Source organism: Dendroctonus ponderosae, unplaced genomic scaffold, assembly GCF_020466585.1.
Source record: "Dendroctonus ponderosae isolate FM_Combo_2020 unplaced genomic scaffold, Dpon_F_20191213v2 Dpon_F_20191213_8, whole genome shotgun sequence".
Classification (NCBI taxonomy): domain Eukaryota; kingdom Metazoa; phylum Arthropoda; class Insecta; order Coleoptera; family Curculionidae; genus Dendroctonus; species Dendroctonus ponderosae.
In genome coordinates, this window is record NW_026019016.1 from 1054895 (window position 1) to 1071103 (window position 16209).

The 16209-nt window shown below is 37.2% G+C and overlaps 2 protein-coding genes across 8 annotated transcripts in view; both read right to left on the reverse strand.

The window, feature by feature from the left end:
* Nucleotides 1–604: 604 nt before the first annotated feature.
* Nucleotides 605–3579, reverse strand: LOC109544881 (integrin-linked protein kinase). The gene is made up of 6 exons (XM_019915294.2): nucleotides 2899–3579; nucleotides 2453–2618; nucleotides 2128–2383; nucleotides 1775–2071; nucleotides 1398–1680; nucleotides 605–1339 (listed from the first exon to the last, which is right to left on the reverse strand). The coding sequence occupies exons 1-6, from the start codon at nucleotides 2985–2987 to the stop codon at nucleotides 1087–1089; spliced, it is 1344 nt and encodes a 447-aa protein (XP_019770853.2). The 5' UTR covers nucleotides 2988–3579; the 3' UTR covers nucleotides 605–1086.
* Nucleotides 3580–4357: 778 nt separating this feature from the next.
* LOC109544786 (serine/threonine-protein kinase tricornered) overlaps nucleotides 4358–16209 on the reverse strand; it is a 46429-nt gene continuing 34577 nt past the window's right edge. For 6 of the 7 annotated variants that reach the window (XM_019915122.2, XM_019915119.2, XM_019915121.2 and 3 more), the window contains 7 exons: nucleotides 9690–9825; nucleotides 9297–9413; nucleotides 7942–8157; nucleotides 7257–7564; nucleotides 6393–6702; nucleotides 6143–6330; nucleotides 4358–6062 (listed from right to left, as the gene is read on the reverse strand). In XM_019915122.2, the coding sequence (XP_019770681.1) occupies nucleotides 5947–6062; nucleotides 6143–6330; nucleotides 6393–6702; nucleotides 7257–7564; nucleotides 7942–8157; nucleotides 9297–9413; nucleotides 9690–9814 (1380 nt within the window). In that variant the 5' untranslated portion in view covers nucleotides 9815–9825 and the 3' untranslated portion in view covers nucleotides 4358–5946. Of the gene's footprint in view, nucleotides 6063–6142; nucleotides 6331–6392; nucleotides 6703–7256; nucleotides 7565–7941; nucleotides 8158–9296; nucleotides 9414–9689; nucleotides 9826–13538; nucleotides 13634–16209 lie in introns of those variants that run through there. The other variant, XM_019915123.2, reaches the window with a different exon arrangement.

Genomic DNA, 16209 nt, shown 5'->3' on the forward strand with positions numbered 1-16209 from the left:
ACTACATTTCGAATTACTTTTACATAACTTAAATAATTCGCAAGTTTTTGACACATGAAAATATTATTAGATTTTGATAAAATTCAAATTATTTTAAAAACCTTTATATTTAGACATTATAAATCTTATTAAAACAAACACTTATTTTGCTCAGAGAATCCAAAAATGCTATAATATATAGGGTATTTCATTTAGAAAAACACAAGTTTGATACTTTTAGGGCTTTTGGGACACTGAACATTACAAAAATATTTTTAAAATGTGCCGATAAGCGTCTGTGGATTCATCAAATATTACTTTGCAAAAAACAAACGGGCTAGTCGCAAACGCCCGTGCCGTATAGCGTGAATAACCCTGTATAGTAGTTCGGTTGCAGTACTTAAACGACAAATTCTTATGGCTGGATGATCGGCCACTATCAATTTAACTTCCTCTTCCTGCTCAACAGAAATTATTTTTAGGGTGTTGTTATTATATCTCGGAGCGAACTGTTTTACTTAAGCGATTGCACAAATTTCTAATGTTTGTTTAATATCCCTGCTTTTGAACATTTTCCTTTATTTTTCCTGTTTGACTGCTTGGCAAAGGAAAGACAAAGCCCATAAAATGTTATAGGTTTTTATTATCTTTATACAACGGACGAACACATTATTCAAACATACACCGATTTAATAAATTAATAAGTTACAAAAATAACATCGCATCTAACTAATCTAAAAAGTTAAACGCGATTGATTTAAAAAACGTACAAAGTGTCTACACAATTAATTAGTTAATAGTCTACAGTGTGTTAAAGGCACTAGAAGGCACTTAGTAATCGTCGATAAGCTTCTCTACTGGTCTATTCAAGAATTTTTGGATTTTTAAGCATCAAACTCTCTACACTCGCCCACTTTTCGCACACAAATGTTTCGCAACTTGCGTCGATAGCAGACAAACAGAGAAATATCAGATTGGAACTTATCGGTCTAGTAAAGTGAAAAACGAAATGAACACATGCTTGTGAAACACAAGATGTAGTTGGTGCCCCATTTTTAAATTGCACTTGTAACTTTCCCAACTACATTTTTCCGATTGTGTGGACGACTAGCGAGTCATTTTATCCAAAATGGGTACCACCATGTCGAATTTGGGTCTTTTGCCCGGGTCTTCGTTCATGCAGATTCTGATCAGCTTGGACAAATGCGGAGAAATGCCCGGTTTCAGGCTGATACGCAGCCCTTCAAGCGCGATCCTCATCCCAACCTCCATGGGACTCTGGTCGGGAAATGGCACCTCTCTAGTAGCCAACTCCCACAGCAAAATCGCAAAGCTCCACATATCGGAAGCTTCCCAGTTTCTATAAAAAAGGATTTTCAGTTGCGGTTAAACGTTCTAAAAGGTTTCCACGCGCTGACCTATCGGTTATTTTTTTCTGCAGCGCCTCCGGCGACATCCAGGCTGGATAGTAGATCCTGCCCTTTTCCTGGAACGAAAATTTCGCGTCTGCCATGTTCAGTCGCGCCGTCAAGTCCTCCTCAATGATCACATGGCGACTGTTGAGGAAATATTCGGGAATCGTTCGCTCCAAACTGTGCAAAAAGGCCATGCCTCGGGCAATGTCTATGGCAAACTTTAGGGCTTGTGCGTTATCCACCACTATTCCACCGCTTCCCTCATGCAAAACATCGTAAAGGGAACCTAAAGTGTAATCGAGAATTGCAATAAACAACCAGATTAATATACCGAGCTTCCAAATCCATTGCACTGTTGTACTCTCTTGTCCATCGCTTACCTAAAGGCATGTACTGACTGATGACCACCAGCTTCTGGTTGCAGCACCCGATAACTGGCAGGATATTGGGATGCGAGAATATCCTCAATTTGGGAAATTCCTCGTTGAAATCCCTAGATATTCGAGCAGTGATGTCGCGCACTTTTAAAATCTTGGCCACGATATCGTTGTTTTGCCAGCGGCCCCTATAAGTGGTCCCGCTGTGCGTGTCCGCTACCATCTGCTTCAGGTCCAAGTCCTTAAAATTGATGCCTTTGTGACGGGAAAGGGTGGCGTCCCTGGACCGCGTCTTCATGCCTGCAATACGCACAAATTTCGTCCTTTTCCTCGAGCAATTTGAAACAAACTCTTACCCAACCAGCTCTGATCTTTGAACTTAATCTTCTTCAGATCCTGCCCGTTTTCTATGGCGATGTCGTGCAGAACCTTCGCCAAATTGCCTCGGGTTTTGTCCAGAGGAGTGTCGCCGTACTTGTTGGCGATGGACACTTTGGCTCCTTGATGCACCAGCTCTTCAGCTATGTTGGCGTAGCCCCAGAAACAGGCGTAATGAAGCGGTGAGTTTCCGTGTTCGTTTGTAAAGTTCAGATCTGACCTTTGTCGAAGCAGCTGCAATTTTTGGATTTTCACTTATAACACAGTCCAAGTGAACTTTTGCCCGGTAAAATAGGGACTTACTATTCCCACTATTTCCTTGTGCCCATTGGCTACAGCCAAGTGTAAAGGCGTATCATCGCCCATATTGGTGGCATTAACTCGGGCGCCTCTGAGTAACAGCATTTCCACTAGTTTGATATGTCCCTTCATGCTGGCCCAATGTAAGGGGCTGAAGCCATGGTCGTCACTGAAAAATCACTGTTTCTAGAAAAAATCCTCTCATGTAAGCAACTTGGTTGAATCCTCCAGGCAATTCAAACGGTTTTACTTATGAAAAACAGGCCTTATCGTTTCTTGTGTTCTAGAAACATTTAGAATTTTGACAATAGAGTTGGATATCCATATTGCATATTCTTGATGTGTATATTAATGTAATTGGAACATTACTTGAGCAACTTATTGAGTGACCTTATATGGAGACGCAACAACCATGGCCTTCACGAATGGTTATCTGGCCTTTTACTCACCCCTGGTTCATGTCATGTTCGGGATCGTCCAGCCAAACCCGCACCTGGAGAGCATTTCCCTCTTTGCACCACTGGAAAATATCCTCCATTGGGAGACACAATTAATTTGTCGAGTTTCGAACTAAAAATAAACAAGCTGCTGGGCGTTTTCCTGCCTATTGATGCTTCTTTACAGTTTCAATGCAATAAACTGCGGAAGGTGTTCGCGATTGTTTGAAACCACCACTTTAGAGCCAAAATCCTGAATTCACTTTCGTTTATATATGAAAAAATCGAAAAAAAGTGTAATCAAAAATGTTTTCAATTATTTATAAAAGTGACGTTTCATGACTGTGAGACGTCAATCAGGACTAGCGCATATAAGCCAACCTGACTCGTTGTTTAAATGGCATGCGCAACTGAGTTTGAGATTACATTACTCAAAACAAACTTCTATTTACCAAAACGAGTAACTATAAAAGAGTCAGCTATTATATTCACTGTCTCTACGCAAACATCCGTATGATTCAATGAATTCAAATGGTTTAGCCAGGATTACACGGAACGTTTTAACGTGCTATCCTCTAATAATGCAACAAACAATAAAAAAATCAGTTATTCGCACTGCTCATAGCCCCTGAAAATCCACGAAACACGAATCGTTTGGCAAAAACAATAAACTAATCATCTATAAATCCGCCCATTTAATTTTGAAAAAATTAGAAGAAAAAAATAGAGAACTTTGATGACAGACACTTGCGCATGTCATTTAAACGAGTCAGGTTGGCTTATATGTGCTAGTTCAAATAGGTTAGGCTCTGGTGCACATTTTTAAAACAGTTGGTTTTCCTCAAAGTTTATTCAGTGTTGCCGAGTTGTAGATTGGACGGATATTCGTTATTTTCTTAATTAAATATACAGTGCATCCCAATCAGTTGTGGCCAATTCAACCGCGCGTTTTACGTTTAAAAGTTGAATAAAAACTCTATAACAATGTGGCTCCAAAAATGTGGCTGTTTCAGAGTGTTACATTTTTCAAATATTTTTCACTTTAGATTAGATGCGATTTTACATTTTTTCCGCTTTATTTAGGAATTATTTCAGATAATCAAATGAAAAAAAATGGACTATTGGGAATATGTATTTATACTAAAATATTTCATTTTTGTGTGTGCCAGTGGTGCAGATTTGGGAGTAACATTGGATTGATTTGTCCCTAACTTCTACACCACTAGAGAAAAAAGCAACTTAAGAGAACAACTTGAAAGGCCATTAATTGCTACACAAAAAAAGCGTTTTTGTAACAAAAAAAAAACACCTTTTTACTCATGTTTGCTATAATCAAAAACCCCAGACACTTTCTTGTGTACAAGTTAAAATCCTTCTACTCACCTCGTAAACATGAGTCACAAACAAACAAAAGCTTTTTTGGGATTCCGTGTATAATGATGAATTTTAGGAAATAATAAACATATCCCAGTTAAAGCACATAATATTTATTTCATAATTTTTAGTTTTATACGGTTTTTTTGAAGTAGATATACTATTTACAAGTTCTGCTAGCGAGACCATTTACTTAAACATTGCGTTCCTTTCATCAGATCGAAGCCCGTTTTTTTGTCATTTTCGGTGCCACAAATCCTCAACTATTTTACTGATAGAGAGCTACGACGAAATCTTTTCAATGGAATTTCACAAGAACATTCGTGCTAAATAAAGTTTAATAGCTATACAACAATTTCTAATCAATACCCAACATGCTCTGATTATTTAAAACTCGGCTAATAAAATATGTTATACAGTTAAAATACACAACTTCGTCGTTCCGAAAAATACCAGCCGTTTCAATTCGTATAAAACTAACGATCTTTGTTGTATAAGTGGAGATCACAAACATATTGAGCCTTTGCCTGCCTGTTTTTCTTTAATTTTTTACTTACACAAGTGTTTCCATTGATGATTGTAAGTCCTGAAATTCCAATATTGCAACGCAAACGCTCAATTTATCACGTGCGAAGGTGTAAAACACCAAACCCAACATGATCTCACTGACAGAAACAGAAAATATTAGTTTTCAACTAATCTTTCGGCTTTAGCCAGGAAAAATAGAGTTCGCCTGCTGACCTAACCAGGTGGGTGCCCTCATTTTAGGACAATCATAGTAAATCTTAGCGCCTAAACGTTAAAAACAATCTAAGGAAATTAAAAAAGTATCACTTTGCAACAATAAAACAAATTAACATTTACACGGTTGCTCGGATTGTCTTTGTTGCGGGATTACCAATTCTGGCTCAAGTAGGCAGCGTCAGGAGACATGTTCAATAGGACAATAATTATTGGCAATTGCGAACAATTTAGATCTATTGGGAAAAATCAAGATCGTCAACCTTCGATTTATCTATTTTAAACTCGAACAAGCACAATTTTATTTCCTTAATTACATGACCAAAAAAAAAGAGTGAAGGATGTTTCATTTGTAATGGCCAAAGAACGTAATTGTAAAACTGGCGTAAATGTGGGTTTACACTTTTATCTTAGACAATACTAGTTTTGAGCGTTCAACGATCCTGATTGTTCATGAGACAGAAACCTGTCGCTGGATAAAAATCAAAAGATTAGTTTGTACTTTGACTATTTCCTATGTACAAAAAACAATTTAATATGGACCGATTCGTTCCTATTCGATTACCGTGACACTCAAACACAGCCCGAGCTTACAGCTTTTCACAGCTCTTTTCGAAGCAAACAGTGCAGTTACTGCTCAGACCTAATTTATATAATACAAAATAGATGCTTGCAATGACAACAGGATAACTGTGCCGACAAACACTGGCGAAACTTTTTTCTCCCCTTGTTTGCCCGAACATTCACACCATTATCTCGCAGCCAGTGCTGGAAAATTCATCTAAGGGACTTACAAGTATTAACGACTCCAGGGCAATTTAAAGAAGTAAATTGCAGTCGTTGATTTTTGGAAGTTTATCTAGGGAAAGTCAACAACCGCATCACTCTCCTTTGTTCAACACAGTTCTGTTCTAACTTAAGCGAAACAGGGGAAGTTCAACTGGATTAGTTTTTCTTCGGGGTTCCCCTCTGCGTCAATCCCTCGAACCGTTTGAACGTATAGTTGATGAACACCCAGTCCTTGTAGATTATTTCGCCATCTTGGGGCAAAGGTGCGGCAGCTGAAACAACAACAAAAAATTGTTATTATTTGGAGAAAGCGAAGAATTGAAAATGCTTGCTGTCACAAGCAGACACTTACGAATTTCTAATTTAACATCAGGGAAATCGTCAAAGTTGGACGTATCGTCTATCGATCGTACTTCGACAGGAATAGCTGCCGGTCTTTCTCTGATGTGCTCCCAGTCCACTCCCCTAAAGAAAGGTATTATTTTCAGATCTTCCAAGCCCTTCTGAGATCCCAGTCGTCGCTCAGCCTCACAACAGTATCTGAAACAAGCAAAAGCAATAATAGTATGGGTTGCTTTATAGGTTCTTTCGAGGCGACTCACTTGATTATCGTGTCTTTCGCCTCTTCAGAGATGGGAACCTCGGCAGGAAAAACGAGAGTTTCACGCCAATTCATCACTTTCCTATAGGTGTCTTGCGGGTTTTCGGAACAGAAGGGCGGATAGCCGATAAGCATTTCGTACATAATCACCCCAAGCGACCACCAGTCGCAAGCCGGCCCATACCCTGTTTGCAGAAAAACTTCAGGGGCAATGTAGTCGGGAGTTCCGACCGTACTGTACGCCAATGCTCGTCTGTTTTTCTTCCAGCTTTCTGCTCGTCGCTTGGAATCCATGGGAGATGACGTTATAACTGCAAAAAAATCACCCATTCTGACTTGACTCGATTAATTAACAAATACGTTCCACACAACAGTTACTTGGCAAGAAGCAGATAAATCATCAGAACTTTTACTGGAAACCATAAATGCAGAATGAAATGAAACTTTCTAATATCAACGAAAAATTAAGCGTTGTGTACAATGTAAAATGGATTTTCCAGTCTAGTTCCCAAATTGTCCTGAATTATCGTAGTTTCGGTTAGCCAAGAAAGTATTTACAAGCGGAATCATACATGAGATAACCGCTCATTACCGCGCAACATGTAAGTGAATTTTTATCGAATTACAAGAGGACAAACAACCATAATTATGAGGCTTATCTTAAGGAGACACGCGAGCACCTTGATTAAAATGTGAAAAATATATGAGTAACATTTTGAAAGGATGTGATTAAGATAGGGAGACGACTAGTCTGTGGAAATAAATAGATTTAAAGACAAATTTTCTAGCGAAGCATGCTAAACATCACAGTAATCACTAAAGCTTTTTCCAACCCCATTCTTGTAAAAAGTCGTGTTTTACTCACTGAAATCGGACGGTTTCGCCTGACTTAAGTCCCTGTAAAAGTCCGTCCTATGCGATTTTTTCAGCCCCGTGCACAGTCCGAAATCGGACAGTTTGAGGTGGCCTTTGGCGTCCAGCAGCAAATTGTCCGGCTTGATGTCCCGATGAATGAATCCTAACTTGTGAATTGAATCGATGGCCAGAGCCGTTTCGGTGATGTAAAATTGCGTGCACTCTTCGGAAAGGGTGTCTTTTTTCATTAGAAGCGTCATCATGTCGCCGCCCGGCAAGAATTCCATAATGAGGTACAGATTGATCGGATCTTGAAAACTGGGGGAAAAAAACATGCAAATATTGAAAAAAACAACAAACTATCAATTCCATACATTACTAAGGTGGGTTTAAGTGTTATCTTTCCGCTGGCGAAAATAAACGAATTCAAATGCAAATCATTTTTACGTAACAGTTCAAATATGATACAGTGATTAAAACCAGCTGCCTTGGCACGTCTGGAAACCGACTTAAATGCCAATTTTAATTGGATGCTCCCAGTTTAAAGGCTGCCTGATAATCTAAATATGCACATCGTGGAGTGTCTGCAGGATTTATTGAGTTAGATACATTTTTTAATGCGTCTCAAGAGCCTCAATGTGCACACTCAGATGTGCTAGATGAACATTTTGGCTTCTTGAGCTTCTTCTACTCACCTATAATACATTTTGACCACCCATTGATGATCAGCTTCCACTAGAATGTCTCGCTCGGCTCGCACATGTGCTACTTGCTCCTTTTCCAGCATATCGGCTTTCCGAAGAATCTTCATGGCGTATATGTGGCCAGTATCCTTTTTTTGGACTAGTCGGACTTCGCCAAAGGCCCCTCGGCCTATCACTTTGAGGGGCTCGAAGTCCTCGACACCGAGTCTGGAAAATTCCAACAATTTATTAATTAATGAAAATTTATACTTTGATTTTTATTATTCAGGTACAGGCTGGAGGACAGTGAATTTACGCCTCAAAATTCTCGTCGTCTTATTGTTAGTGTTCTTACTTGCATTTGAGCGCAGAAAACACCTTTTTTCTAATGTAATACCTAATATTTTATTTTATTTTCGACTTATGAAAGTTTCAATTTTCTTGTTGTACATAATATGAACCAAAAGCGCGATAGTTTTTCGGTTATTCGGATTTGACATGTTGCTAAATCTAAAATTTCTCCGTCCTGTTTAGACAGAAAATGTTGAAATTTGGCAGAACCATGGGGAAATTTTTGGACCGTGAAAAAGCGAATTTTCATAGTAAAAGCCGAATAACCAAAAAACTACCGCAATTTTCGTTCATATTATGTATAATAAGAAAATTGAAATTTTGAAGTCGCAAATAAAATATATGGTGTTTCAGTAGAAAAGTTGTTTTTTGCACTGAAACTTTTCTGACGCAACTTTTCGAATATGAGGATGAGAATGTTGATGTAAATAATACCAGATAAGCGGTTTCTCGGTTTCTTTTTTAATGAAAACCATAAAAAGCACCATAAACTTTTGATTCGGAAATTCGATTGTTTGCTTGTGGTATTTTTTTTTAAATAAAAGTACCAAAATACGGAAATTTGAAAAAACCTTGACATTGTGACTACGCTGAAGAAGAAAACACTCAGGAAGAATTTTGCCCCACAAATGGACAAAATAATAATGAAATTTGAATCCTCATTCTAGTTTGTTCTTTTGTTTATACTTTTCATTTCCACAATTCTTAAAACCCAGCAAAATCTTTCCAAAATTTATAAGGTCATTAAATATTCAATTAAAAAAAAAAAAATTCAGTTACTCATCGATTTTATGGGTGTTTAAACTGCAGAAAACGCTAGATAAAACATTATGAAACCTTGCAAAGTCGATCTTCTGAGTGATTCAACAGGCAAAAAGACATTCACACCTCAAACATATTTGGCGAAATTCATTCACTAAATAAAAAACTGAAAGCACCATAAACAAGCGAAAGAGCGTAGCGATTTGCTCATCAAATGGTAAAAATATTTATAAAAAAAAAAAAATGTTAATTACCTGGAACGTTTCAGTCTAAGGAACTCTGTTTCTTTTTGGGCATGCTGCAACCGTTTCTCGTGCCTTTGTTCTTCGGACAGACTTTCATCTTTGAGGGATTCTTCTAACTTAGCTAATCTGTAACAAACACAAAAATTTTCCATCCATGTTTCCCACCAAATGCCACCCTTAGTTTACACTATACACGGTGTCTCAAAAAGCATTAGCAAAAATTTCCCATTCTAGATGGAACCCAGGCGATTTCAGCTGGATGTTACTTAGATTACAGCTGCATAAAACGAAGCAGATTGATTCCGCACTATAATTTGCATCACTTACTAATAGATCAGCGCGCAATCAAATTTAATACCCTTGAGAAACCATAATCGATAAGCGGCTACAGACTTAACTGACCTTTGTTTTCGCTCTACATGCTGGGCAACCAGATTGCTGTAGTAGTTTTCTAAAGTAACTTTAGCCTTCGTGGCTTTGTCCTTAGTGTGGTCACTAAAATGGATGGTGTTCTCCGTTGCGGTCATGTCCAAGACCCCTGAAACAACGGAAAAGTTGTTGTAAATGCTGGGGTTGCGCAAAAAAATGAAAGATAAAACTCGGTATATGGTTGTAGAAAAAAGATAGATTCATCAGCGAAAAGGAAATTTATAATTCAGTTTTATCGACTGCGTCGACCTTGCCGTGTGTGGCAATTCACATTATCATTAACCTAAACCGTTCTTCGTTTTAACCCCTTGATGTCCCACTTTCAGCTTGGATAAATAAGTTGGTAAATAATGAATCGATTTCGTCCGCATGTTCGTTGTTATTTATCATTATCGACCCGCGACTTCCACTGTTTTATAGAAGTGATTAATCGAAGAACATTAAAACTATACAATAAAGTGAAGCGCTAGCAAATGCCTGAAACTATTCCACTAATTTTCCCGTAGAATTTCTAGACATTGCATGGAAAACTGTTTATTTGATCATGTAAATGATTATCGGACACGGTTGTAAAATTACTTTCTTGTATATTTTGGAGCCGGTTGGTATTTTCAAGCTCAATAAACGATCGGATTAATTTATGTACACAGATAGACCCCAGCCTTGACATACTCGTTTGATTTAAATAAAGATTTTACATAAATTGACCATTTCATTACCAAATTAATTGAAGAAGGCGAACGATGGGCTTGGAGTTTTCGTTCCAATCAAACAGCTTTTCCAAAAAAACTCGAGTTAATCAGTCGATTCCACGAATCTAAATCAACTAACTGGAATTGATTAGTTGCAGTGGCAAACTCAGATTAATCGGCCACATCTCAAGTTATTCATTTATTTCAATCATTGACTTCAAGTCGACCTTGTTCTTGATAATAACAATAATAATGAGCCATTTAATTCTAACGCTTTAAACCTTTAAAAAACTCTCACAGATTTCATTCAAATTTTTTCCAAATATTCGTCCAATTTAACTGGGTAAATAGTTACTTAAGCGAACAAGCTTTGCAAATATTAACAGGTAGTCAGTCGCGGCCCACATGAGTACTTGATTAAATAACGTTACTGAAAAAAGGTGTGTTTCTATAAAGAAAAATACTGTCGACACTAAGGATGGGACATCGATGATCCTCTAACATCGATGGTAGCCGTCGATGTTGACATCGAAAGGAAATATCGATGTTAGGGAAACATCGATGTTTGACAATAACGATGTTCTGATAGTTTGCAGTTGCATACAAATTTCAAATTGATTAACTTAAACTTGAATAATGTTATCTTACTAGTATTATGACATTAAAAATCGACTAAATTTATTCAACTTATAGTTGCCACATTACATTTTTCGGTCAACTGACGGCAAAAAGAGGCGTTTTACCGTGCCGCGGTATCGTTTGAATCGGCATTATCAGAGTTCGCAAAAAATGTTTCTATCTAGTATCAACATCAAATGTCCGATGTTTTCATTTCATGTTCGATGTTTTACTGAAGTCCCAAATATCCACATCTATGTGTTTAACATCGATGTTTTTCTCCCATCCCTAGTCGACACAGATAGAGAATATCTGCAGATATCTGGCAGGAAWTCGCTGGCTGGATTTGAAAAATTGCAAATTGATCAAGTTGTTGAACGTTTTTGTCTCAAAAAACTGCTAATAACACGCAAGAAATGAAGAAGTTGAACTTTTGGCAATTTAATACTGTAATATATTATAATCAGCGGCTGCAACGCGCTGATGATGACTAGTTTATTCGCTCGAAACATGTTTTTTTGACAGCATTGCAATAAATTCTTGTGGAGAACATTGTGCGTTCTTTGCCAATCTTTCGATTTTTCCTTCTTCCGACTTCCAACAAAAAATGTAAATTTCAAAATTTACTTATATTTTTTTTGGTTGAAAGAGATACAGAAGTATTTTTTGCAAAAGTTTCTTTTTGAATCGTTTTCAGTACAAGTATACGGGGTCAGGTCAAAAGTTTTCGGGCCTCAGCTAGTTGCCAAGTCTTTTTCAGTCAGTTCGCGTTTTAGAAAAAACTAATGAAAAAAGATAAACGTCATAAAGATAGGCCTTGTAGCTTCAAACAATTTTTGAATTTTTCTCGAATATATTTTACCTACAGGGTGAGCCCAAAAAATCAACTTTTTGGTCTTGCAGTAATAACATTTTCCATATAGAACCGATTTTCAAAATTCGAGCATATTGAAACTAACGCTTCATAGTCGAGCTAAGGCAACAATCCRATAATATACAGGGTTGCATGATTTAATTGAAGGTCTGCCAGAATCCCAAACTTCGGGGCGCAGTTCCGGTTKGGGCCACTTCTAATGCAACCATGYATATTGGATTTTTATCTTCAGTCGACTATGAAGTTTTAGCTTCAACATGGGMGCGMTATTTCSMWWWTYKKYYMATTTWKARMWTYAAATTACAGCAAAWCTAAAGCGTTTTTAACACCCTGCACAAGAGACAAACGAAACATCAAAAACCATTCCTTTTTTTAACCATTTTTTGAGCAGCTTTTATCAATTTTAKTTTTCACCCTGTAGGAATTTTACCTGAAGCTCAACATGTTTGCAAAAACACTTACTGACAGAAAACCAAGKGGWGTGCRGTTAAAATAGAAATCAAATCGCTCAAAACAATCGGAAATTACTCAGTTTTAAAGCAAATTTGGCACTGTAACATTTATTTTCCTTACGTTGTTAAATTTCCCAATATTTGCACCCTGGGGATGCTGTGAAAAAAATGGAATTTTGCCACGGGGTTTTAAATAAATCTAACCAGGCTCGTTCCTTACACGAAAAAATAATTTCGTCGGATGACTGTCGGTTTACAAGTTGCGATATTCTGAATCGACACAATGAAGAACATTAGAACCGCACAACATCCCATATGGCCCGATTTGGCGTAAATATATGTTATTTTTTGTATCAAAATAAACTGGTTTATCGCTGTTTAAATGCAGATAGATGCCCGGACAAACTTCAATCAAACCTTTTCAATATCCTGCACAATCACTGGATCTAACACCACCAGATTTTTCTTTGGGAAATGTTCGAAGATAAAATTTATCGAGAATAATTCATGAGGGCTTTTAAAAATCCAGTTTAGATTGGGATTTTTTTGCGAAAAAACCCCACGAAACGCTGAAGGAGTCCCAGATGAAAATCGAGTGCATGTGCAGTTCTTGCCCGGTTCTTTGACTACGTGAGTTTCAAAGCGAAACGTCTCATCAGCTTCCACATAAATTACTAAACAGGTCATCACTTAGACGCGGTGAATTTCAGCGCGAGCCCGTTGAATAATGTAGTGCGGTTTTGTAATTTTATTTAAACCGGCAAACTGAGCCTCCTCTCCTCCAACAGTGGCTGTGTCAGTAACAATATACACAGTTTTCAACTTGAAAATACCCACGCACGTGTTCTTGACTTTGCTCATTAGAATGTAGTTGCTGAAAAGACACTTCAAGGCTGAAAACTGATCAAATTTGGGTGTATCAATCTCCGTTTGGAGTTGGGAGTTGGTCAGGTTCCCGTAACAAACCTCGTGAAAAAATCGGAGAAAGCTCCTTGAAACTGATCGATTTTCATTGTAAACTTGAACGCGAAAAACAAACCGATATTTTTAGACCCGATTCCAAAAATATAAATATTATAAGTTGCGAGATGCGATCGATAAATCAGCCTTTAAATATAAAGGCTGACAAATTTCGACGGTATTTAATAAACAGATTAAACAAGCATATTTATTGAAAATTACTTACTGTCAAAAGGGAGCTATTTCGATTGTTTGACCAAAAACGCCAACCAGATTGGACGACGCACAAAAGGCCATTGACACAAATTAGGTACCGGGTACCAATAAGGTACAGAACCACTGATATTTCGTACCGACATCGACATGTTTTGAACCGAATGGTGAGGTAGGATAAATGACCGGGCTGAGGCCATTATCGATTTCTATGCACCACGAACCTTTTTTGGACCATCACCTGGTGGCAAACCATTGATTGTCGATCTGAACAGAAATATTTAAATGATTAACGAAGCAATGACCTTTACAGAAATTCGCATGGTTCCGTTCCGGTTGGCCTCCTTACCCATTCGAATATCTCAAAAAAAAAATTAAAAGTGTTAATAACCTGAAGCCAGTTTGGACTTGGAAAAAACGAGTATTTAGTGAGCTTTCGAAGGGTCAGTGCATGACTCAATATTGGTGGAGAACCAAATGACGTTGATATTTTACGATTTTATACGTGAAAGTTCAAGGACTCAGACATGTAAAGTGACTAATGCGGCATAATCAATTCGAGGAGGGAAAATACACCGAGCAACATGAACGGTGTGGGTGTTTGTCCCATTAAAGTTACAGAGGAAAGTCGAATGAATAGTCATATGATCAGGCAAATTGCTGTTTACTTCAAAAGGAAAAAACCCACTTGGGCGAAAATTTGGATAATTCCATGTGCCGGAAAATTTGAGTGTCTCGGTCGAACGGTTTCACCCCCGAAAAAACACTGTTTTTCTTGGGTATTTGAGTTGGCAAAGTTTCGGCATTTTAGTGGGGGCTAAGTATTTGCCCGAGAAAACAGTGGCACCATTCTCGAAACAACTTCTCCATTAAAACCATAATCATAAATAGATTATGATTATGAATAAACATGCCCCAATTCCACTCCAACAAATGCACTTATTCTCTGAAAAGTTGGATGCTAATAGGAATCATTAGATCAAGGTATTCGCCGCAATTCAGGCTAAAGCCAAGGATTTTGGCTTTCACTTTGCTACATGTAGTTTTGTTAGATTAAAATCGCATTTACTTTTTGAATGTTGAATGCAGGTAATAAGCGCTCAAACAGGATCTGCCTGAAAGTATTGTTTGAGGAAATTGAGCAACAATCACTACCGAATCGAATGACGAAACTTCGACAATGTAAAATGAACAAATCGGATTAACGTAGGCATAATGAAGAGTGGTTGACCTTTAATTTTCCACCATTTAATTAAGGTTTAATTTTTTTTTTCTTTTTTGAAGCAGCTCATGCCTGTTCGCACGTTTTGCTTAATTGGATTGCACAAATATGACTTTGTCGTTTAATGCTTAATTTTATAAAGTTTCACTTTATACAAAGAAATGCTGACAATCTTAAGGTATTTTCCGCGGAAAATTATGAAATTAATTTCGAATCCTTCGCTTTGTAAAAAGTTTTGAAATCCCTTTCCAGCCTCAAATTTGGAACAAAGATCAAATAATTTTCTATCAAAAAATAAACAGAATTAGCGAAACTTGATAACAGATTATTTGGAAATCCGTCACCTCCATACTTCTGAAGACTGTAGTTTGTTAAAAAAAAAATGGTTTTTTCGCTTTACTTTCGACTCAAAAACGCTCTATTATAAGAGTTTCACTTAAAAATACTGACGATCTGGAGGTCTTTTAAGCGATAAATTTATAGCTTTGTTAAAATTTTACAAACATTTTTTTCAGCGTCGAATTTTTTTCCGAACGCCATTATGATTTTCTGCAAAACCGATTACAAAACGAAAAGTTTTTAATCGAAAACACAAAAAACCATTATTTTCTGATGATTTTTATCTTTTCTGACAATAATGGGATCTTTTCAGCCAGAAATGACAAAATTAATTGTGCTAGAAAATTCGTATCATTCATCGGTTTGCAGGGAACTTTAGAAACCCCATTTCAGCTTCGAATTTGGCACAAAACCCAAATAATTTTACTGTTTTTTTAACGAAAGTAATTAGGATTATCTTGAAAAAAACACCAGAGAGCAAAAGTTTACAAAAAAATATTTGTAAAATTCGCCGCCCATCGCTCTGAAGATTTTTAACGTCCCTGTCGTTCCAGTTTTAACAAAGTTTCTATTAAACAATTCATTCTACGCAAAAAACGCACTATTTATTGGAACACTCGTCTCCTTAACCACTTTGCAAAACTTTTTGTAAAACTTTTTGCAGCTTTGAATTATGGACAAAACCCTAATAATTATGTCTGGGTATATTTCCCCGAACTGGAAAAGCGACAATTTATAATAATTTACTTGAAAAACTCTTGGGAACTGGACTTTTCGGTCAATATTTCTAAACAACACTGTATCTAAACAGAAAAACCCCGTTTTTCCTAACGTTTTACTGTAAAATACTGACAAACTGAACCTTTTTTGCAAAAAAATTTAGAGCTGGATTTTACAAGAAAACTCGTCGACTTTATATGGACTCAGTTCTGTTGCTGGGAAAATCTAGATGACTTTCTTTTAGTTGTTTGAACCAAGTAGTAAAACATTACTCAGAAAAAATGTTAACGACCTTTGATCAGATGTGAAAATTGCAGCCTCGGGTCTCGAAAAGCTTTAATAAATCACTTATAACTCATGACCGATGAGTTATAACGCGTTAACTCAGAGAGCGGCAACAACT

What these genes read in the sequence shown, in the direction of transcription:
- LOC109544881 (XM_019915294.2), bottom strand. Translation starts at nt 2,987, where the DNA reads ATGGAGGATATTTTCCAGTGGTGCAAAGAGGGAAATGCTCTCCAGGTG. An exon ending in ACAAGGAAATAGTGGGAATA is followed by an intron (nt 2,384 to 2,452) that starts GTAAGTCCCTAT and finishes CAAAAATTGCAG; the next exon opens with CTGCTTCGACAAAGGTCAGA. An exon ending in CAGAAAAAAATAACCGATAG is followed by an intron (nt 1,340 to 1,397) that starts GTCAGCGCGTGG and finishes CCTTTTTTATAG; the next exon opens with AAACTGGGAAGCTTCCGATA.